General features: G+C 32.6%; 1 protein-coding gene across 2 annotated transcripts in view; it reads left to right on the top strand.

Moving 5' to 3' along the window:
* LOC126739708 (DNA-directed RNA polymerase, mitochondrial) overlaps positions 1–25,268 on the top strand; it is a 77,654-nt gene extending 52,386 nt beyond the window's left edge. The window contains exons 14-19 of one of the 2 annotated variants that reach the window (XM_050445512.1): positions 169–333; positions 389–560; positions 623–833; positions 24,637–24,808; positions 24,959–25,050; positions 25,105–25,268. In XM_050445512.1, coding sequence (XP_050301469.1) covers positions 169–333; positions 389–560; positions 623–833; positions 24,637–24,808; positions 24,959–25,050; positions 25,105–25,234 — 942 coding nt within the window. In that variant the 3' untranslated portion in view covers positions 25,235–25,268. Of the gene's footprint in view, positions 1–168; positions 334–388; positions 561–622; positions 834–24,636; positions 24,809–24,958 lie in introns of both variants that reach the window. The other variant, XM_050445506.1, reaches the window with a different exon arrangement.
* Positions 25,269–25,685: the final 417 nt, after the last annotated feature.

The following is a 25,685-nucleotide window of genomic DNA, read 5'->3' as shown; positions in this document are numbered from 1 at the left end:
AATTTTCGCTCAAAAGTTATACAGAAACAAAGCATTTTTCCGCCCTGTTATTTTGGAAATTAATAAAAAAATGTTTTCTACACTCCAACATATGATTATTTAATTTCTCCGAGCTAAAATACATCGACTGTATAGATTCAAAAATATTTAATTACAAAATCCTTGCAGGATGGTAGCTGTAACGGTCTCCAACACTATGCCGCCTTAGGCAGAGACCAAGCGGGAGCGTTTAGCGTCAACCTGACCGCCTCGGAGACCCCCCAAGACGTTTATAGTGCTGTGGTCGCCCTCGTCGAAGAACGGCGAGCGCGTGACGAAGAAAACGGAGTTGAGGTATAATAAAACGACTTTTAAAATTGTTCACACGTTCATTTTATTGCAATTTTAGATCGCCAAACTTTTAAAGGGCTTTATCAAAAGAAAAGTGATCAAACAGACCATCATGACGACCGTTTATGGGGTAACGAAGTTCGGTGCTAAACTGCAAATTGCCAAACAACTGAAGGATATCGAGGGTTTTCCTAAGGATGCTGTTTGGGCAGCCTCACCTTATCTTACAGGTACTGAAGATAGAAACTTTTTAACTACCATTTACCGACAAATGACATATTGATTTTTTTAGAATGCACCTTTGATTCTTTACAAACGATGTTTACGTCAACGAAAGAAATCCAAGACTGGTTCACGCAGTGTGCCCGAATGATATCGGGCCCCGGGGGCTCGTTGGTCGAATGGGTTACCCCCTTGGGCCTACCGGTGGTGCAGCCTTACATTAAATACAAGAAAACCAGTATGCCTCATGGCTACGAGTCATTTGCTCTGGACCAGTTTGAGTAAGTATATCTGATGTGTATGCGTGGTGCATCGCCGAGCGGAACATGAAAACCCATGTAAATTTTAAGGGGGATAATTATTGGCTTTCCTGTACATTTTATAGAAAAAATGTAAGATAATTTTTTGAAGAGACCAATCTGGCAAACCATTGTGCAAAGTTTCAAAAAATTTTAATAAGCGAATCTTGAAGTATTCAAATAAATGTAATTGCAAAATTAGCAAATTTTCAGTTCAGGTAAAACCAAACGGGTACCGGTAAAATGAATATTGTCACTGACGTGAGGAAAAGTGTCAATAAATTAGTGACAGTCGATATTTGAAAACAAGTATGAATTATTTAATAGACGAAAAAATAGCCATAATTAAGTGGCATTATGCGGGAAACAGTTTTAGAGCAGTATCTGAAATGTTTTCAGTTTATTTTCCCACCAAGCCCATTCTGCCCATTTGTTAAACTACACTATTAAACGTATTGTCAATAAGTTCGAGTATAATAAGGTACCGTAATAAATAATTGTAAATGTTTAACTCAGCATATCGAAAATAGAGCCGAAGAAAGAGAGAACAGAATTCTTAATATTCTACTGGGTGTGGAGGAAAACCAAGATGGTTTACTAACCATCGAGGGTTCTTGGGCCAGATGTAAATAAACATCATACAACGGTATTGCGCACTTTAAAAAAATACAAATATTATTCGTATAAATTCGAAAAACATCAAGAGCTGCAGGAAGGAGATGAAGAGCGAAGAATGGCATTTTGTTTTGAAATGATGAAAAGAGCAAATAATGATAGGAATTTTTTAAGAAATATTTGTTTTACCGATGAATGTACATTTACCCTCAATAATGAACCAAATGTTCAGAATTGCCGGTATTGGAGCCAAGAAAATGAACATCGCTTTGTTCATACTCGGACACAATATCCCCAAAAACCAAATATATTCGTGGGAATTATCGGACACCATATCATTGGACCCTTTTTTATGGACTATAACCTAACAGCTGAAACCTATTTGGACTTATTTCAAAATCAAATTGGACCCGCCTTGGAAGAAGTTGTTCAGGAAGATCAAATGATCTGGTACCAAATGGATGGTTGCTCGGCCCATAATGCCCGTATGGTTAGAGAGTGCTTGGAAGATGCTCGGCTACTTTGGCCAGCCAGGTCACCTGATCTTTCACCGAATGACTTCTTTTTGTGGGGTCATTTAAAAAGTGTCATTTATAAAAGTGTAAAATTTGAGAATCTAAACCAGTTACAAAACGCTATTTCGTTAGAATGTAATAAAATTTTTTTCTTTCTTAAAAAATTTCCCAATATCAACTTAGTAACGTTAGAAATTAATTTTATGATCGGTTAGGATATTGTTTAGCTGTTAATGGGGGGGTTGTTTGAACATTTGATTAATTGATGTTTTTATGTAATTCTCTATTATTTTTAAAAAAGTTATTGTATTTTATTTCATTTTATTTTATTTTTCCACACTTAGTAAAATATTCTAGATCTAATATAGATCTTCTGAGTTAAACATTTACAATTATTTATTGCAATGTCTTTGGACTCGAATTTACTAACAGTAGGTTTAATGGTTGAAATGGATAGGCTTGATGGGAAAATAAATTGAAAATATTTGTTTTTAATATTGGTTTAATTAAATTCTAAGTATGATAAAATTATTTTTTTAATAATCGATAATAATAATTGTTATTGGTTTAACTTCATCGTTATATTAGATAAAAAAGTAATGTTAACGTGTCTTACTTTGAATGTATGGTTGTGAGATTGATAAAACAAAAAAAAATTCTTGTATTCGGCTGTACGTCAGATTTGACAAAGCCTTATAACAAATTGTTTGCTGGTGGCTGGTGTCTGGTTTTACCTGAACCGAAAATTTGGTAATTTTGCAATTACATTTAATTGAATAATTCAAGATTCGCTTATTAACATTTTTTGAAACTTTGCACTCTCTTCAAAAAGTTATGTTACATTTTTTCTGTAAAATGTACTGGGAAGCCAATAAATGACCCCCTTAAAATTTACATGGGATTTCCTATGTTCCGCTCGGCGACGCACCACCCGGTATACTACTAACTGCAAATTTCTCCCTTGGAAAACTACAAATTTTAACAAAGTTACGAGACAGACAACACAATGAACTTTGTTTGTGTTGTGTATATTTTTTTTGGTTTGACGATGTCCTAATCGTAGCGAACCGTAGAACCGATTTTTTGAATTATTTTTGTTGGTACTGTGGATTTTGAGCAAAAACAGAGCATTAAGAGTTAGAAAATTGAAGACTCAACTTACCTCCGTTTGTTTTGGTGGTGTAAGAGCAGCAAACATCAAATCAAAACATGATTTATTATCATAAAATGTAAAGTAATTGTGGACAAAATAAAGCTTTCTACTAGATAAAACGTTAAGCACGTAAAGAGTAATTGAATAGTGATTAAAAAGTGCCTAAATCTAATAAGTAATAGTAGCAAATAGGAAGAAAATGCAAAAAGGAGAAGATATTAAAGTAAAAAGTAATCTTTTCAATTAAAAAGGCAAATTTCAAAAATATATAAGAAAATTATTACAGAAATTTAAATTATCACCAGGAACAAAATTAAGAATTGAAAAGAAAAAGGGAAACCAAAATTGAACCCTCCGCACATATCAAATTATTCGGTATAAAATGCGTTATATTTAAAGAGTGACGTAACAGATTTTTTAAAGCAAATCAAAGTTTGTGCAGACTTTATGTTAATTGGTAGATGGCTCAAAATCTTAATACTTAAAAATAAATAAGTGATGTAGTAAATTCACTATATTTAATAGTCATTGGAATATTGGAGTTTTTTCTGGAATTATAGTGCTTTCTATACATTAATTCAATGCCTTCCTTAATTTTAGAGATAATATAATATTATAAGACCAATTGGTATAAATATATCTAAACTATTCTAGACTAGACTATCCAGAATGTCTTGACTATTTAAGGGCTTTTGGAGTGTCAATATGAAATTAGAATATCTAGGTCTTCTTGAGATGACCTAGATATTCTAATTTGATGCAGGTTGATAACAACCGGTACTTATAAACAATAACTTGTTTTTTTTTGGAAACTCATTTCTGGAGTCCCACAAGACGCAGTGTTGGTCCCTCTTTTATTTCTTATTTATACTTTTGATATCTTTGATGAGGTTCAAAACTTGCATGTACAGGGTGGGCCAATTTAGACGTTTTCTTATGGGAAGTCATGTCCCTGTTAGAGATAAAAAAATTTTGACCTCCATTCTCCGGGCTCAAATTTTAAAAGAAGTTTATTGAAGCAAATGAAATTTTGCTATGGCAAACAGTTTGGCCGCTAGAGGGCGTTTCTGAAATTTGGTCATTTTCGTTTTTCGGCTATGGCTGTTGTGTTTTTAAAGATAAATGATTTCTGTAAAGACTTTCTTATAGCACTTTTAAGCGCTTAACATGCTCATGATATTTAAATTTATACAGGGTGCTTCATTATTAAATTTTTTTTTTTTTTTTTTAAATGGAATGCATATTATTTTTTTGCATTTTCTTGTAGCCCTTAAAATTCCCTTTTCAAATATATATAACACTAATAATCTAAATTTAATAGTTTACGATATATAAATAAATTTCTTAAATATTAAAAACACGTAGGTAATGACCCGCCATTTTAATCGCGTAAACGGAAGAGTAGGCGTGTTTTAAACTGCTATAAGTGAAGCTTAATATTTACATAAACAAACTTGTTTTTATAATCTATGTTTTCCTTTGTATTTATATTTTGATATTAGAATCCAAAAACGTATCAATTTTTCAAAAAATTCCATATGATTAGATGTTTTATCAAATATAATGAGAATTTAAGGGCCTGCGATATCAACGTCCTTATTAAAAATAAGTGCAGTTATTTAAGACACTCAAAGATTAAAAAGGAAAAATACAAAATAAAAAATACAGAACCTATAACGTTCTGTATTTTTTATTTGTGATACTTCAGTAAGCGCTTTTAAAAATCAAAAGTAAATTAAACAATAGCTCCTGTTTTATTAAATATTAATTATATTAATGGACAAATACAGTTATAAAAACAAAATAATACTGTAAAAAAAAATAAAAGTATTTATTTATTTATTTATTTTAAACTTAGAATATGAACTAACAAACAAAAAGTAAAAACCAGATTTTATTTTTTTATTGATATTTTAACTAAAACTGCAACTCTATATATTACGTACTTATAACAAGTGTTCAAACTGAGCTCCTTCCTGATCAATGCACCAGCGGCTACGTTTTTCAACATTATCAACAGCGTTTCTTAATTCAATATTTGTTATTGTTGCAAATGCATTATGTAAAGCTTCTTCCAACATTACTCTTGAAGTAATTGGCTGTTGGTATACCAAGTCTTTTATTCTTCCCCAAAGATAAAAATCTAAGGGTAAGTCAGGGGATCTAGGCGGCCAACGTATTGGACCTTGATTTCCTATCCACTGCTCACCAAACTGCTCATTTAAATAATTACTGACCACTCTAGAATTGTGCGGTGGCGCACCATCCTGCTGGAAAAATATAGGATGTCCCGGCTGGGCTAGAGGCAATTCCTCTAGGAAGCGCTCAACTTGCGTTTGCAGAATTTGTAAATATCGCTCTGAATTTAACTGTCCATCATAAATATAGGGACCAATAAATCTACCACGAAATATGCCTACCCATACACTAAAACTGTAACGGCCTTGATTTCTTACAGCCACCGTTGCGTGAGGATTTGCTCGAGCCCAGGTATACCTATTATACCTAATAAAAATGCCTGCACTACTAATCGATGCTTCATCCGTCCAAATACAATTGTAGCCAAATGTTGTATCTTGACCACACTTTTGCAAATATCACCGACAGAATTCCAATCTTCTATCACGATCCGCAGGAAAGAGATGATGAACTTTTCGGGTTCGATAAGCTTTATACCTATATTTTTTTTAAATCCGTCTTGCAGAGGTCCTTGCCACACCAGTTTCTACTTCTAATTTTCGGGTGGATAGATTAGAGTTATTTTCAATCGCGCCCAAAACTGTTATATCCAATAGTTCTTGACCGTCATTTATATTATTATTAGCATTTCTTCGCGGTTTAGCAAAAGAACCAAAATTAATAAGGTTTCTTTTTAATTTTTCAAACAGCGTACTATGTGGCTGCCCCCGTTCTGGATATCGTCGTTGATATAAATTACAGGCCTCTCTTGCATTTTCATTACATTCAATAAAACATTTAATCATATCGAATTTTTCATAGTTTTGATACATTGTGATTATCACATAAAAGAAATACAAAGTAAAACAGATTATGAAAATAAGCTTGTTTATGTCAAAATGACGTATTACTCAAAGCAGTTTGACAACCGCCTACTCAACCCTTTACGCAGTTGTTTCACCCGCAATTGTGTCACCCGCCTACTCTGTTTTTTAGGCGTTTTAAATGGCAGGGCATTATAATTTATTGATACTTAAGAAATCTATTTATATCTCCTAAACTAATGAATTTAGATTATAAGTGTTATATATATTTGAAAAGGGAATTTTAAGGGCTACAAGAAAATGCAAAAAAATAATATGCATTCCATTAAAAAAAAAAAAAAAAAAAAAAAAAATTAATAATGAAGCATCCTGTATAAATTTAAATATCATGAGCATGAAGCGCTTAAAAGTGCTATAAGAAAGTCTTTACAGAAATCATTTATCTTTAAAAACATTCGATAAGTTATTCTTTAACTTATCGAATATGTAAAAAAAACAGTTTTATAGATTTTTTTTCCGTAGAATGCAGTGGCGTAGATTATTTTTTTTAATATTTACTGTTTTTGAGTTATAAGTCAAACTTATGTTTTTTTTTAATGGAACACCCTGTATATATATATGCACTAATAAATTTGTCTTCTTTTTACCTTTTCAAAAATATATAATGGTATGCACTTTTTTTAAAGAAACATACAAATAAATGACAATTTTCTAAAATTAAAGACATACATTTATTGGTAGGCCATGAATAACAATAACAAAGATAAAACTTACACAAATCACTAACAAAGAATTGGATTCATTGCAAATACATTGGATGCAATCAAAATATACCTATTGAGACAAAAGCATATTATTAAAAAAAATACACTACAACAGTATAGCTCCAATTTTTACAACATAAGCTTGTTTTGTAGCATAAAGTAACAAAACATACAAAACAAAAAACTCAAATGTATTTAACAAAAAGAAAAAAAAATTAAAGGTAATGTTCAAATGATGACCATTCTCTCGAATGCAAAATTGGCACATTTTTGTGATTCTTTCAATGGCATTAAATAGAAGCATTGGTCTCCTTCGCAGATTTTCAAAGGCTAAATTAATTGCCTCTCGAAGTTCGGCAATTATCATAACGTGTTTTATACACTTCATTTTGAAGATACCCCCATAAAAAGATATAACCCCCATATACAGACTCACGAAAAATATAAAAGTAATTGAATTAAATTAAAAGTAAAAAGACTTACCTAGGGGTCAATCAGGATCAGGATAACACAGGAGGTTTTTGCGGAAAGCCGCGCGAACATTGGTCGTAAAAATGGTTATTAACAGTAAGACGATCTAGTAGTTATTAACAGTAGACGATCGAGTGTTTTTCACCTCGATTCCCCGCGTCAGTCTTTTCGGTACTTGCGTGTGACGGATTATTTGGGTATGTACCAGGTTTGTAGTAAAAGTAAAGAATAGCAAGTAAGGAAATAATATAGGGAGAGGCGAGGAAATAAGGCAAATCTCAACATTCATTATGTAAAACGCAAAAATATGAACAGCAAGAAGCGATACTTTGAATGCACTTAAGAATATAACTTATAGAACTAAGTATTAAACTAATCAATAAAGTGAAATTGAGGTGACGACAAGAACAGAACAATTAGTAATATTTCCTTTGGGTGGTGATGGTAGAAATAACCTTTGTTTTCGCCATCTCGACCTTGCAAGAATAGTGACTGTACTTGAAAAGGCCACTCTGAAAGATTTGTGGCTAATACAGTTAAGGTTTGGCAAAGTGATGTGGCTTGCACTTGGAATAGTTATCTCCAGAATAATTCTTTCCATAATAGACCGAGAAGTGGTAAAAAGCATGTAACTAATCAACAACAAAACCGTTATATTCACTTAACCATCCCAAAAATCCAACTATGTCAATACAGCACTTCAAACAGATATGCGGAATATACAGAAGTATGGGTCTACATATTGTGGAGATGAACACTGGCAACAGGTTTGAGGTGTTGGCGACCATTAAGAGTATCCCTATACTATAACCTGAGAACAAAGTCGACGACTACAGTGGGCATGAGAGTACGTGGCTTTACCAGCAGAATTTTGGAACTCGGTATATTTTTCTGATTAAATAAGAATTTGTTTGGAAGTCTAGGATAATTAACGGATACGGGTACGAAGCGAGCCAACAACAGCTGCTTGCTTATGCATACACCGTACCACCCTTTGCAGGAGGAAGTACTATGTTCTGGGCTGGTATCATCTCTAATAGTCGCACATAATTAATTTATATTCAAGGTATATTGGCTGATGACAGATACTGTAGCGTTTTATTTTTCTATTTCTTATGTTCACTAACGCTCCATCGATATTTCATTAAATTCAATAATTATATTAATAATTTCAGTCAACTCCTTTTATCGATATTTCTTTAAATTCACACTGTCAATGACACATTACTACTGTAACGCATCACTCTCCTGGTTTTATTATTCATGCTTTCTGTTGACGGTTCGTCACTCTTCTGGTTGGTCTTGATTGATGTTTTCTCTGATTGGATTGACATTGACAGCTCAGGCGAGAGGTGGGGTCGTAACTTATTTAGTCGGTACTGCATCCATTTTTCGAGGACTTGTTCCCTTGTTGCAGGTAGAGGCACACGTAAAAGGCCAGTTTTTTTATTTCCGAAATTTGTGAAGCAGGAAGTGGCCAATATGGTTTATAATTTATAGTCCTTAATCTTGTTCCTTTAGGGAACTGTTTATTTCATAATTCTGGTGCAGGATGCCCGAGATTTTGATGGATAGATAATGAAACTTAGCAAGGTGAGTGTGTCACATTTTGAACGCCATTCATTTTTATCGACAGTGAATACAATGGCAACCGTTGTTTTAGGGTTTTACTTTTCTGTTTTACTTTTCCGTTTTCCTCTTTATTCTTCTTCAATTGTTGATGGCTGCAGGATTTTGATTTCCCCGAGAAATTGCTGTAAGCTGTGGAGCTGGAGCCAGAGTTAGAGCTAGTATTAGAGATTCCCAGTCCAGATAGCTAAGCTACAAATGGCATACATTCTCAGCCTCGATTTTGAAGGCCAGCCGTTCATTTCTTGGAGGAATATACAGGCCAGTCTATTCCATTTATTTAAATATTACTATACATAGATTTGTCTCACTTATTTACATTTTTATTAATATATCTTTAAAATCAATTTATTGCTACAAATATTTAATCAACATCATCATTTAATAAGTCAATTTCTTATCTATAATTTTATTTATTTTTTGTTCAGTATTTTTCAGTACCTTTTTTGGTAGTTAAGTAGATATAACTCGGTTAAGGCTGATATGCCTTAGGCAAAAAGGTTCATGAACTTTCCCCTGCGTAATACAAATATTTATTAAAAACTTTAAGAATTGCAATTTATTTTTCAAGTGCTGAAATCTACCTAGTAGCTTAATCATAATTTAGATGTTACTTTTGACAAACTTATTTTATTTAATCATATCAACATTATTCATATTTTAATTCATAATAAATTATTAACATTTAACAGATTAGAAAATGAGGTGTATACATATCTTTGATGTAAATATAATTTGGTTGTATCGTTAAGGTATTTTTTTTTGCCTCTTTAAATCTACTTTATCCATGGTAATTTAATTGTTAATTGAAACCTATATACCAAGTGTTTTTCTTAGTTTTCTTTCATTTATAAAAAAAAAAACTAAGTGGCGCCCTCTTATTTAATAGTTATAATCAAGATTATATTCTTTAATAGCCAGTCATAAGTGAACCTTCGAACAATCCCAAGCCTCCAATAATTCTGAGCTACCGTCTGCAAACTCTTGGCAAAATAGTAACACTGTAAAGTTAACGCCACAGAAAACGACGCCCATAAACGTGGGGCCCCGATTGGCTTTTTTTATTGATCTATTTTAATAATCTTTTAATTTTTTCAAAATATTGATGATACCTTGGATGGGTGGAGTTTTAGAGTGCTTTGAATCTTAAGTAATACTTATTGTTTTTGAGTAAAGCAAATATCAAGTTTGATTATAATTTATTGGCCTTAATTTTATTAGTAATTGTTGGTATACAGAGTGTATACAATTTGAAGGGAAACCCTTGCTAGGAAAGTGTTTATATATGATATTTTTGATATTTATTGTTTTTTCGAGGTATCCTTGTTAAGGACTAAGATTTGACAATTTGTGACAATACAGTGTGTTTAGTATATGCTGGGTGTATAAGAAAGTATGTACTTACTTGCATAGTGTTCAGGGACATTAAGAGGATTTTAATAGTTTTTTAGGGACAAGATATCTTTAATGTTCAAATTGTAATGGATCACAATTAGAAAAGTAAAATATTTATTAATAATATCTTTAAATTAAACTTTGAGAAGTTTATACTTGTAAACATTTTACTTCCTTGATTATTCTGGATTCCAGAGGTATTGCTGAGTAAATTAAAATTTTTTTTGGATAGTTATGGAAATTCACATTTTAATTATACATGGTGTCACCACTTCATTTAGGTTTCTGTATGGCAAATCTATTTGGGATTTGAAATGCTATTCTGACTAGTTTTTGGAAGAAACATAATTTATGAGTAACATATGCATATATTATACAAGGTGATACAGATTAATAAATTGTTTTATAACTATTATTTTTCAATTTCTATATACCCAAGACTAATGACTGCTATTACATACAGTAACATTTAAAACTGCAATTTTTCAATTCAAACGGTTCCACCCTGTAGAACCAACCCAGATTATTTACATTTGTGTTTGATTTGAACAATTAAGCAATTCCATATTTGGAAAAAACATTAGTTTTGGCTCACTAAGAGTTTAAATTTTTCTGTACAAAATTTTTTTAAAGTCATTCCTTAAACAAAAGTTTATGCATCATTGTGCCACCGACATTGTTTTAATTCTACAATTTTGAGAGATATTGTGGTCTGATATTGTTTTGTCATATAAAGTCAACCTAGATCAATTTCATTTCATGCCATCAAGTTTCTTAGGTGAGGTCATTTCAGACATTTAATTTTTTAATTGGATTTAATTTTATTCTTAAATTCTTTGGAACAATTTTTTTTGACACCATGGATTTGTATAATTTCCAACCTAATCATTTGTTAGAACATGAACTAGATTATTAATTGAAAATTCGTTTAGTTGCTACTGTTCGGAATGTTGCTGACAAAAGAAGAATTTTATTGAGAATTCTAAAAAAGGAACAAACTTCTCCGGGATCTAGCATAACTTTACAGGAAGTTAAATTAGATTATGATAGGGAAAGAGCTGACATTAAAAAGAGTTTAGATTCTATTGCAAGTGTCATTGAAGAATTTGAGGGTGTAGCTTTTGATTCAACTGTTGCTCGAATGAAATCTCGTTTGTCTCATGTAGCTGGTAGGGCTAAAAGAATTCCTATTTTTGAAGAAAAAGCTGAAGAAATTCAAGCTTATAGTCAGGAAATTACAGCCACTTGTCTAGCTCTTGAAGCTGATCTTTTTGACAAAATTTTTCCCAATGCTGATTCAGAACCAGTAACTCATTCCTCTGCTCCAGTTGTAAATGTAGCTGCTCCAATAGTCCATTGTGCTACTCGAAATGTTCCTATTAGTGAATGGCAAGTTAAGTTTAATGGAGATTCTCATAAACTTTATAATTTTTTGGAAACCTTAACTGAATTGGCTCAGGCTAGAGATGTATCTGAGGATACATTATTTCAGTCTGCAGCAGAATTTTTTGTTGAAGATGCATTTGTGTGGTATAGGAGTGTCAAGTCAACTGTTGGTGATTGGTGTTCCCTAGTTAATAAATTAAAAAGAGATTTTTTACATGATGATATAGATGATGAAATTTGGGATCAAATTAAGAAAAGAAAGCAAAAGAAGGGAGAAAATACTGTAGTTTTTATTGCTCATTTGGAGATTCTTTTTGCTAGGCTTTCTCGTGTGCCAGCAGAATGTACTAAGATTAAGTTTGTTAAAAATAATTTGTTGCCTGACTTCATTGATAGATTGGCTTTAATACAAATTAATTCCATTTCTCAACTTTCTGAGCTTTGTAGGAAACTTGAAGAATCTGATTATTTAAAGAATAAAAATAAAATTAATTATGTTTCAGAAGTATCTACTAATAAATTTTCTAAAATCAAGTTTTCTAAAAATTATTCTAATAGAAAACCTTTCTTTCAAAATAATAATTAAAATAAAAAGTCAGTGGAAGAATTTGCAATTAAAACTAGTACTTCTCATGATATACAGCAAGGCTCCAAAAATCATGAACATAAATCAACGTAAATTAAACACATCTTTTAAAAACTTAAATTTTAAACCTAACTATTTTAACAAATTGAGCTGGGAACATTGGCTTGCTAAGGTTTCTGAAAACTACTATTATAAAAAATAAAGTTTGCCCTCAAGAACAAATTTCACCACTATTCATCAATACACCTTTAGATAATAGACCATATATACGTGTAAAGTTGTTTGATGTGCCCATTACATTACTAGATTGTGAATTCTTTAGTTGTACCTTCTCTGTCCCAAGCATTTATTTTTGGTTGTGATTTTGCCCAACAGTTTGGAATTTTAGTAGACTTTCATGATAGCTTGTGGCATATTAGACGTGATTTTTGAGTCTCATATTAATCTCTTATGTGAAATTAAGCAAAAATTGCAAGAGGCTGGACTTACAGTCAATTTAGAAAAATGTGATTTCTTTAAAACCTCTTTAACATTCCTAGGTTATATCGTGGGTTCGAATTCTCTTAGGACTGAACCAGATAAGGTCTCTGCTATGGTCAATTATCCTTGTCCAAAGACGACTATGGAAATTAAGTGTTTTGTAGGTCTTTGCTCCTGGTATCGCCGTTTTATCAAAGATTTTTCTACTTTGATGTCTCCTATTAGAGATCTACTTAAAGGATGGAAAAAGGGTCAATCAATTATATGGAATGATGACGCAGAGGTTTCATTTATCAAAATAAAGCAGTTGTTAGTTTCGTCTCCAATCCTTTCACAACCAGATTTTTCAAAAAGATTTGTTATTCAGAGTGATGCCAGTGGTACAGGCTTAGGAGGAGTATTGACTCAGATGATAGATGGGAAGGTTATTGCTTATGCAAGCAGGTCTCTCACTAAAACTGAGAGAAATTATTCTGTTGTTAAGCCAGAGTGCTTGGCTGTCCTTTTTAATATTGAAAAGTTTCGTCCATATATTGAAGGAGTCGAGTTTACAGTTATCACTGATCACTATAGCTTGTTGTGGTTAAGTTCGTTAAAGAATCCCAGTGGTAAATTAGCTCGTTGGTCTATCCGTATGAGACAACATACCTTTGATTTGGTTCATAGGAAAGGTTCTCAGAATGTTATCCCAGATGCATTGTCTCGATTACGTAACTCTCAAGAAATAGAGGATAATCATAACTCTTTAAGTAATGAAATGGTGATTGGAGAGGTTGATATAGACAGAATAGATATTTATTTTGATAACTTGCGTCAAAAGATTGTAGCTCAGCCAGAAAATTATCCCCAATGGAAGGTTGAAAAAGACTATGTTTTTAAGTTTATTCCAAATCGATGTTGGTACAACAAAATGTACAAACAAAAATGTTTGTACCAAAACCACAAAGGACTGAGTTAATAAATTCTTGTCATAGTCCCCCTGAATGTGGACACTTTGGTTTTCTAAAAACCCTAAATCGAATCTAGGAATATTATTATTGGTCAAAAATGCGCCAGGATGTTTTGAAATTCGTTAAAAATTGTTTGGTTTGTGGTGCTCAAAAGACTAGTAATACTGCTACCATGGGTTTGATGGGTAAAGAGAAAAATGTTTCATATCCGTTTCAGGTTATTGCTGTAGATCTTATGGGACCTTTTCCCAGATCTAAGAAAGGGAATAAGTGGATTTTTGTGGTTTCCTGTTGGTTTTCAAAATATACTATGATTTTTCCTTTGCGAAGTTCTAAATCACAATATATTGAACAGATATTGGAAGATAGAGTATTTTCAGTACATGGTCCTCCATCTTTACTAATTTGCGATAATGGCAGTCAGTTTACGTCTAAAACTTTTGCAAATCTTAGTAGAATGTATAATTTCAATATCAGATTTAATCCTTTTTATTCACCACAATGTAACTTTGTTGATAGAACTAATCGTACAATTGGAACTGCTATACGTAGTTATATAGGTTCACATGATAATTGGGACAAACATATACCAAGAATTCAACAAGCAATAAATACTTCAAAGCATGAAGTAACTGGCTTTACCTATTCATTTTTAGTTTATGGGAGGCATACTCCTTTATCAGGAAATTATTATAAGAATGTTAATTTGGATATTCAAATTGATCAGGAAATTTGCCCAGGAGATAGGAATACTTATGCTGAGAACCTGAAAGGTTTGAAAGAGATATTTACAGAGGTAAAAAATAAACTTCGTACTGCCTATGAGAGAAACTCTAAAGCTTACAACCTGCGTAAGAGAGATGTCTCATTTAATGTAGGTGATCATGTTTGGCGTAAGAATAAAGTTTTATCTAGCGCTGTTGATAAGTTTACTTCTAAACTAGTTCCCAAGTATGTACACAGTATTGTCCGCAAAAAGTTGTCAAATCTGATTTATATTTTGTCTAATGAAGATGGTTCTAATGCCGGTAAATGGCATATTAAAGACTTAAAGCCTTTTAATAATGGTCTTGATGATGATTCCGATTCTTTGGAATAGTTGTATTTGGAAATTATGTATATATTGTTATCTTCACTTAGATTCCTGCTTCTAATATTGACATCATTCTAGAATTTCTACCATTTGTTATTTTTTGATGTTATAATCTGGTCATTTTGGCCATATTTTATTTTTTTGGGTACAACCTGTTAGTGGTTATGTACAGTATGTCATAAACTTGACATTTTAATTTTTATAGCCGAGGGCTATGTTTTGGTGGCTATTATAAACTGTATATGGTTATACACCATACGTTATTTAGAAGGCCACCAATTGATGGTTGTCATACTCCATAAATGAGTATACACTTTATGTCAGTTTTGACTATTTTTTCTTGGCCGTATTTTGTGGGTTGTTATAACCTAGTGGTGGTTATAAACCCATTGTCAACTTTGACTGTTTGAGGTTATATTTTTGGCCTATTTACCTTGTCGGGGTCAGTGAACCTGACAGAGGATGAACAATACTGTTCAGTCTCTTTATTATTGGATTTTGTCCAAATCACAGAATGCTGTGATGAAAAACCAATAGTAGATTTGTTTTTTTGTTGGTGTGGTCTCGACCATGGTCGGATTATTAGAGGACTATACGAAGGTATCCTTCCTCACCTCAAATTAATTTGGATATTTATGTGGGTGAGTCAATTGATAAACAAATTCTATCGAAGCTTTAGATTATGGCTGTGTATGCTGTAAGATATATTCTAGTGCCGTTCAGAAATGGATTTGGGGGCACACAGAATTTTGTAGTGGGTATTTAATGTAGCAATCGATATTGCTGTTAAAAATTTTGCCCATGTGTTTATTATCTGGTGCTTGAGTTATCTCAATTATCTCAGCCAGTTTCTTTCTAGTTGCTGGAATCCGCCATCTAAAAAGGGTAGATTTTTTTTATTACTCACAACACCATCTCTTGGGGAGAAGTTGTTCCTTTGATTGCAACTGCCATGAGTGTTCCCCTAGGTTGGAGTTCTAAAGTAACTGATTTTTATGGTAGACTTAAATGTCGTGAGTCTACATAATTTTAGCTTAAGTTTTAATTTAAGTTTACTTAAAGTTAGTTTTATAGTACTTCTGTATTCTCAAGATCTCTATTGTCTTACCGACTTGTGTCCTTCCTCGATATTAAGAGTTTCCTAATTTATGTCCATACCGATTGTGTCTTCCTTTAGGAACGGGTGATACACGTAGTTATCCTGAATTGAGTTAATATGAGAAGATTCCATTTTTAGAAATAATTTGTATATTTAAATTGTGGAACAGATAATTAACAGAATTGTTTGTTATTAAGTAAGGGATAATAATTTTCCGGGAATTTTTCTTTGGTATTATTAAATATTGGTAACTATAATATAGTATATAGTAATATAGTAATATAGTATAGGTTAAACTTTTTTGTTAAAAGACTTTTGATGTTGAAAAAAAAATCAACTATTTCATAGCTAATTTTTTTTCTTCAAGGAAGGGGGTAAATGTAGCGTTTTATTTTTCTATTTCTTATGTTCACTAACGCTCCATCGATATTTCTTTAAATTCACACTGTCAATGACACATTACTACTGTAACGCATCACTCTCCTGGCTTTATTATTCATGCTTTCTGTTGACGGTCCGTCACTCTTCTGGTTGGTCTTGATTGATGTTTTCTCTGATTGGATTGACATTGACAGCTCAGGCGAGAGGTGGGGTCGTAACTTATTTAGTCGGTACTGCATCCATTTTTCGAGGACTTGTTCCCGTGTTGCAGGTAGAAGCACACGTAAAAGGCCAGTTTTTTTATTTCCGAAATATGTGAAGCAGGAAGTGGCCAATATGGTTTATAATTTATAGTCCTTAATCTTGTTCCTTTAGGGAACTGTTTATTTCATAATTCTGGTGCAGGATGCCCGAGATTTTGATGGATAGATAATGAAACTTAGCAAGGTGAGTGTGTCACATTTTGAACGCCATTCATTTTTATCGACAGTGAATACAATGGCAACCGTTGTTTTAGGGTTTTACTTTTCCGTTTTACTTTTCCGTTTTCCTCTTTATTCTTCTTTAATTGTTGATGGCTGCAGGATTTTGATTTCCCCGAGAAATTGCTGTAAGCTGTGGAGCTGGAGCCAGAGTTAGAGCTAGTATTAGAGATTCCCAGTCCAGATAGCTAAGCTACAAATGGCATACATTCTCAGCCTCGATTTTGAAGGCCAGCCGTTCATTTCTTGGAGGAATATACAGGCCAGTCTATTCCATTTATTTAAATATTACTATACATAGATTTGTCTCACTTATTTACATTTTTATTTATATATCTTTAAAATCAATTTATTGCTACAAATATTTAATCAACATCATCATTTAATAAGTCAATTTCTTATCTATAATTTTATTTATTTTTTGTTCAGTATTTTTCAGTACCTTTTTTGGTAGTTAAGTAGATATAACTCGGTTAAGGCTGATATGCCTTAGGCAAAAAGGTTCATGAACTTTCCCCTGCGTAATACAAATATTTATTAAAAACTTTAAGAATTGCAATTTATTTTTCAAGTGCTGAAATCTACCTAGTAGCTTAATCATAATTTAGATGTTACTTTTGACAAACTTATTTTATTTAATCATATCAACATTATTTATATTTTAATTCATAATAAATTATTAACATTTAACAGATTAGAAAATGAGGTGTATACATATCTTTGATGTAAATATAATTTGGTTGTATCGTTAAGGTATTTTTTTTTGCCTCTTTAAATCTACTTTATCCATGGTAATTTAATTGTTAATTGAAACCTATATACCAAGTGTTTTTCTTAGTTTTCTTTCATTTATAAAAAAAAAAAAAAAACTAAGTGGCGCCCTCTTATTTAATAGTTATAATCAAGATTATATTCTTTAATAGCCAGTCATAAGTGAACCTTCGAACAATCCCAAGCCTCCAATAATTCTGAGCTACCGTCTGCAAACTCTTGGCAAAATAGTAACACTGTAAAGTTAACGCCGCAATACATGTGGGAGATTTTAGAACCTTACGTCAGAATATGGCCAGAAGCTGTTGGTACTGTAGATAACGCCCGCCCTCACCGTACGAGACAGTTAAATGAGTACCTGGAATCAGAAGGCATCAATCGTTTGGACTGGCGCGCACATTTCCGGACATCCAATCCTATAGAACATGCTTGGGACATGTTTTCCAGGACAGTGGCCGCACGCAGAAATCCACCTAGCACTGCAACAAGAGCTTGTTCATGCTGCTCGGGAAGAATGATAGAATATTCCTCAAGAGCATATCTCATAGACAGTATGGGAAGGCATCTCCAAGCTTGCAAAAACGCTAGAGATGGAAATACGTGGTATCAGAAAGTTCGCCAGTACCTTTATTAAAAAAAAAACCAATTTCTTTTTATTTTAATATTTATTAAAAAAATAAAATATTATATATTACAAATTATATCTTAAAAAAATTCTTAAGGGTAATAATGCTTTTTTTCACAAAGCATTTAAAGTGTTTTCCTAATTAGAACTAATCAGTTAATTTTCGAATTTATTTTTTCCTATAAAAAAACTTATAACTATGCGGTCTCTTATTTTAAGTATTTCAGTCTAGGTAGCTATAAATGTAGATAGGTACGTGAATTGTGCAATCCATAATAATTAAATTATAGTTATCTTTGTTGGGTATAATATAATAATAATATATATCCTAATAATATATATCCTAATATAATAATATATATCCTAAAATAGAATATTTTTTTCAATATTTGTTGTCAGTACTTGTGCACCTTTAGAAGTATTGTTAGAAGTAGAATTTCTACGTTTGCCAATATTTATTTTATTTTATTAAATTTACGGGAATCCCCATTTTACAAAATAAATGTACAAAATAGATTATTACATAACACATAACTTAACCTAGTGAGTATATATATATATACATTGTATCAACTCACTAGGTTAAGTTATGTATTATGTAATATATATATATATATATATATATATATATATATATATATATAGTCCCAAAATTAGTGGACGAAACGCGAACCCTGTATTCTTTGGTCAAAAATAATCTCACTTTTTCCTATAAACATATATCTGCAAACGCCCCCCAAGGGAGCTACGCCCCTTTTAAAGGGGGCTCCTGAAGATGGTTTTTTCCACTTATTTTCGAAACGGGTAAATATAAAAATTTTAAATTTTGGTATTCTTCCAATTTTGATATGCTGAATTTAGTTGTCATTTTATAATTTTCATTATTTAGTCAGGTGCGTATCATTTAGGGGGGTGAGCCTAAAAAAATACTTAAAAAAAATTGTGTGCAAAGTTTTTGTTTTTTTTTTCTTTAAATTTTAAAAGTTTGAAGCTTTTTACGTAAAAAAGTATCTCTTAGTCAATAACTCTACGAGTTACCATTTTCGAGAAAAACGCATTCAAAAATAACGCTGCATAGTATTATTTTCACCACCAATTTTTATGAAAACTTAGTAGCAGGCTTTGGAAAAAATTGACACGCTGCATAATGACATTAACATTTGTTGTAATTGATTAGTTGTCATTTTGCATTCAAATTGTTAATATCTTTTTAACTATGGAAGACTTTTCGACCCGTGAAAAGGTAGATCTTCATTTTATGTATGGGTTTTGCAATGGAAACGCACATGCCGCTGCACGAGAGTATCGGCGGAGGTTTCCTGCAAGAAGGCTTCCACATTGGAAAGTTTTTGTTAGAATTCATAGAATATTACTTGAATATGGATCCTTCGAACGTGCTCGAGGGCAAGGAAGACCAATTGCAAATTATGGTTATGGGGAAGTACTGAAATTAATTGAAGAAAACCCTCAAATATCACTGAGAAGAGATTACCAATATCCCAAAGTCAAATGTAAGTAAAATTAAATGTGATAAATAAATAATTAAGTACCTAATTTGTTATCCAAAAAATTAAATTTAAAGTACTTATAACTGAAAATTGAGATTGGTATAAATAGTGTTGTTATTAATTATTATCGTCAGATCGCATTAAATTCATTTTAAAATACTCTAATTACTATTTTTATTATTATTTACTTTATTTACTTGGATAAGTCTTATCACAAACATCAAACACCCCAAAACAAATCCTTTTGACGACTAACTGGAATGTTTAGTGGCTTACTAAGGTTTAGGCTTATTTCCTATGCAATTTAAAATATTTAAAAATAATTTCAGATTCGAAGAATGACTAAGATGCTCGTAGGATAACCATCCTTTCCAGTATAAAAGGGTTCAGGAGTTAGAAGAAGAAGATTTTCTAGCTCGAGTAGACTTTTGTCATTGGATTTTAAATCACCCAAATCTTTGTGGCCAGATGAGGCAACTTTTTCTAGGTGTAAGGGCTTTAACAGCCGTAATACTCATTTTTGGAGCATCGAGAATCCGAGAGTAGTTCGACGAACTAACTTTCAGCATAGATTTTCCTTTAACGTATGGGCGGGTTTGATAGGAGATAAATTGATAGGCCCAATTATTGTGTCACACAGGTTAACTGGTCGTCATTATTTAAATTTTCTTCAAAACAATCTCAGAGATTTACTGGACGATGTTCCCATAGAAACTCGGCTGGAAATGATTTTTCAGCATGATGGGGCACCAGCTCACTACAGCCGACAGGTGAGAAACTGGCTGGACAATAATTTTACAGGCAGATGGATAGGCCGAGGTGGTCCAATAAACTGGCCTGCACGATCGCCCGACCTCAATCCTCTGGATTATTATCTTTGGGGTAATATGTGCAATATTATTTATGCCACCGAAATTGATACTCCAGAAGAGCTTCAGAGGCGAATTCTCGCAGCTGCAGGCCAAATAAGAGAAAACCGATTTGAAATTCTTAGATCGACCCAAAACATTCAAAAAAGACCAGGTTATGCATTCGGGAAAACGGAAACTTGTTTGAACATTTGCCTCAAATAAATTAGTATTTTTATCTGTTTGCAATTTTATTTGTCAATTTACTTTTGAAGCGTGCTTTTGAGTTTTAATAAAAATTGTTATTAATAATACTATGCAGCGTTATTTTTAAATGCGTTTTTCTCGAAAATGGTAATTCCTAGCGTTATTGACCAAGAGGTACTTTTTTACGTAAAAAGCTTTGAATTTTTAAAATTTAAACAAAAAAAAACAAAAACTTTGCAAACAATTTTTTTTAAATTATTTTTTTAGGCTCACCCCCTAAATGATACGCACCTGACTAAATAATGAAAATAATGAAATAACAACTGAATTCAGAATATCAAAATTGAAAGAATACCAAAATTTAAAATTTTTATATTTACCCGTTTCGAAAATAAGTGGAAGAAACGATCTTCAGGTGCCCCCTTTAAAAGGGGCGTAGCTCCCTTGGGGGGCGTTTGCCGATATATGTTTATAGGAAAAAGTGAGGTTATTTTTGACCAAAGAATACAGGGTTCGGGTTTCGTCCACTAATTTTGGGACACCCTGTATATATATATATATATATATATTACATAATATTTTTATATTTATATATTATATATGGTTGTTCCATATATATATATATATATATATATGGAACAACCAATTTAGACAGAAGGTCAGGAGCATTAATCATGCCATTAACCACCTTAAAGACAAAACAAAGATCAGCGTTCACACGCCCTTTGGCCAATGTATCCAGGTTAAGTCTTACTCTCATGTCCTCACGATGGTACTCGTCAAAGCTAATGCCCATTCTAAATGCAGCACACCGCAAAAATCCATCTTGTACTCTCTCAATCATATCTATTGAATTCTGATATAGAGGAGACCACACTACTGAAGAGAATTCAAGATTAGATCTAACCAGTGAGACATAAAGGAGTCTATAGGCTTTCAGAGAGAGATGTGAACTATACCTGTTTACAGCACGCAACACTCTTAGTCCCTTTAAAAATATTTTAGAGATGTGATGAACAAATCTCAGATGCTCATCGAACCACACGCCCAAATCCTTGACTACATTCGCATACTGCAAGGACTTACCAAGGATACTATATGTAGAATTGAATCTCTTCGAACCTCTATGAAATGATATGTAGCAACACTTGGAAATATTGAGCCTCAATCCGTTCATCACTGACCACTCACACAAAGTATTAAGGTCTTCCTGAAGTTTGGCTATATCATTCACCTGCTTAATCTGCATGTAGAACTTCAGGTCATCAGCAAACATTCTTGCAGAACTATGATTGATCACATTAACAATATCATTCATAAATAGATTGAAGGGGCACAGTGAGATCCCTGAGGAACCCCTGAGACTACATTAGTAGGTGCAGAAGTACAGCCATGCACCTTCACACTCTGAGTTCTTCCTATCAGAAAACTCTTTAGCCATTTTAAGAGGGAGTCATGAAAACCAGCACTTTCCAACTTGGCCAGCAAGAGACCAAAGTTCACCCTGTCGAAGGCCTTGAAGAAGTCGGTATAGACCGCATTAGTCTGAATCCCCCCCTCCAAAGCCCCCAACAGATCACACTAGTATTGAACCAAACTGCTGGTTGTGGATTTCCCAGAAGAGAATCCTGACTGTTTTTCACTAATGATTCCTTTGCATTGCCATGTTAGCTGACCGCAAACCAAACTATCAAACAATTTGGCCAATGAGTTTTGAATACATACTCCACGATAATTGGCAATATCCTCCATATTGCCAGCCTTAAATATCGGCATGATGAAACTGTGCTTCCAAGCTTCTGGGAAGGTAGAGTCCTGTAAAGACATATTAAAGATCATCTGGAGAGGCCTACTAATTGTATAAATACAGTTCTTTAAAAACACATTAGTTATATTACCTGGCCCACAGATAAACTTGTTAGGTAATTTCTGGATCTTAGAAAATACCTCCGAGAGAGTGAAGCGTCCAACAATAATATTCTGGGAACCAAATTCAAGAGAATCAGGAATGGGATAAGTAGAGTTGTCGTAAACTGTAGCAAAAAACTTTGCAAACAAATCAGTAATTGCTTCCCTAGACTCTGCCATTTCCCGGCCCAAAAACATCGAATTTGGAAATGCATTGCTCTTTTTTTGTCATTGACAAACCTCCAAAAGTAAGTCGTTACTTTTGGAGGTTATCATCCACCACTGACCTCTCCACTTTACCAATATATTTACTAAAGCACATCGAGATCTACATCGAGATCTAAGGGTCGAAAAACGAGCATAAGAGTCAGGTGAGGGAGTAGACGTATATTTTCTGTGTGTAGCCTTCTTTTTACAAATTAAGTCTTTAAGTAAAGGACTAAACCATTTAGGAAAAGATGAAGACCTTAGTCTCTTTTTAGGAACATACAAATCAAGGCAATCCTGTAAAATATCATTTAACTTATATGACTGGAATAAACAATTTACAGACTTAAAGCATAAAATGAAAGATGGAAACAGTATGTAGTTGCCTTATACGAGTAGTGTAAAAAAGATCCCTAGTAGAGCGCTAGAAGTTGACGAAACAGTGGAAAATATAAACATAAGGTACATTAATTTAATTTTAAAAATGATAAAGCTTTAAAAGAGAATGAAAGTGTACTAGAAATGGAAAGGAAAAAGTTAAGGAAAATTTTACTCGAATTACATTTTTCTTGGCAAAAGCAAAATAGAAAATCTATTTTAATAGATACAGAAGAAATAATCTATTGGCAACGGAAATATTTAAGGTAAATTAAATAGTACTGATGGAAAGAGAGAAGCATTTTTTATTTAAACAAAATCTGGGTTAACGAAGGACATACCGTGAGCAAATATTGGCAGGACAAAAATATCGAAAGCTCTCGCCAGGCCTTTTTAGAAGGCTCATCGACTGGCTCGAAAGATCCTTCTGGTAATAATGATTAATTTATTAATCTTGCAAGACTAGTTTATTAATTAGTCTTGCTGTGAGGCTGTAGGTTCAAATCTCGATAATTCCTTTTTTATAATTTTTTTGTATTCGAGTTGTATGTTATTGTTTTTTTCATATATTTGTGACGGTAGTTTTTTAAACTTAATATTTTACCGTTCAGTGTGTGTGTATATTTGACCCAGTCGGGCGTGTTTTTACCTTCTTAAGGTATACTTTTTCGTTTTACTACTTTACACATTACTTTTTAGGTCTGATGATGCTCTTAGGAGCGAAACACATGTCACCACTTCAACAAATAAAAGATTTTTTTGAGACTGAAACTTTGTGTTCTCTTTTGATCAAAAACAATCTATTAGAGATTGTGATTGACATGTAATTCTTGTGGGTTGTATATGTAAATTAAGAGGGCCAAGAGGTTTTTTAAATAACTCACTTCATAGAAGTCTAATAAATAATCAACATTAAAATCACCAAAAACAATTAATCTACTACTAACTGTAAACAAACACAAAAGAATCAAGGAATCCCTTAAACTTATTGTTCGAAAATTTGAATTTTGAATATTTATAAAAATTGCAGAAAACTAAAATTTTCTCTCAGTAATATTTGCATCAAACCTTTTAAAGGCAGTTATGTTAATACATTTTGCAATAGTATTTTTTGACAATCACGGTACCACCGTGACGCCTGCAAAAGAAAAAACTGTAGTATAATAATTGTTAATGCAGCATGGTGCCTCACGTCTAAGCCAGTATTCAGTCAACGTTTTCAATCAAAATTTATTTAAAACTGGCCGACGTTTTAGCTCATTTTTATTCTTCTTCAATTGTATTACAAAATCACAGAAGACTAGTGTTTTTGATGAATTCTTCATATTCCAGAAAACCAAACCTGATCAAACAGAAAAACGCCTTTCCGCCCAACTTCATCCACTCCTTAGACTCCAGCCATATGATGTTGACGTCCCTTCATTGCGAGCGAGCTGGAATCACTTTTGTCTCAGTACACGACTGCTATTGGACACACCCTTCTACAATTCAAATAATGAACAAGGTATTTAACGCATTAATATGCCAAAAGCGCATTGTCCTAGTCACCAAAAGAGCAATAAAAAAATGGTCCTTGTTGCCATAAGGTGCTCTTAAAAAAAAAATACTTTTAGTTATTTTGAATTGCATCATATTTTTTTCTTCCTGTTTTTAGATCTGTAGGGAGCAGTTTGTGGCACTTCATTCCCAACCTATTTTAGAAGATTTGTCCGTGTTCTTATTCGACCGTTACTCTTACGACTTAAGGTATGTTCATTGTGCGAATTTATTCGCAAATTTTAATTTTACGTTTAATTTTAGGGATCTTCACGATGACATGTCCGTGGCGGGCCTCAACAAGAAAAAACTAAACCAAGTATTGCGGCAGTTGCCGAAAACCGGAGATTTCGATATTAAAAATGTCTTGAATTCCGTTTACTTCTTTAGTTAATATTTTAGGTTTAAATAAATTTTTCATATTGTTTGATTTCACTTTTATTTTATTTTAGGGGTGTAAGATCCTCCATTAAAAAGAGCTCTAATATTCTTTAACTACAACTAGTTTAATATCCTCCGGAATCTTTTTTTTCTGTTATGAAAATATCATGAAAATGTTTTAAACGATTCTTAAGTTATTTCCAGAAATGTTTCTTAATGAGTAAAAGTACTTAAACATGGGAAGTTTTATGAAAGAAGCCTCAAGATTCATTTAAAGAAATGACCGACATACATTTTATGTATGGTAGTCCAAGAGTTGTGCTCTAGTTAACTCTCTTGTTCAAATTACGAGACAGTTTTACGGCTAACCAAAACTCTTTATTTTACTACCCTTTCTTTGGCTGAAAATTCCAAACAAGCAAATCATATGCTCTTGTATTAATGATTGAAAAATTAAATTTACA

This window comes from Anthonomus grandis, chromosome 1 (genome assembly GCF_022605725.1).
Source record: "Anthonomus grandis grandis chromosome 1, icAntGran1.3, whole genome shotgun sequence".
NCBI classification, from domain to species: domain Eukaryota; kingdom Metazoa; phylum Arthropoda; class Insecta; order Coleoptera; family Curculionidae; genus Anthonomus; species Anthonomus grandis.
This window is presented reverse-complemented; position numbering and strand designations above follow the sequence as displayed.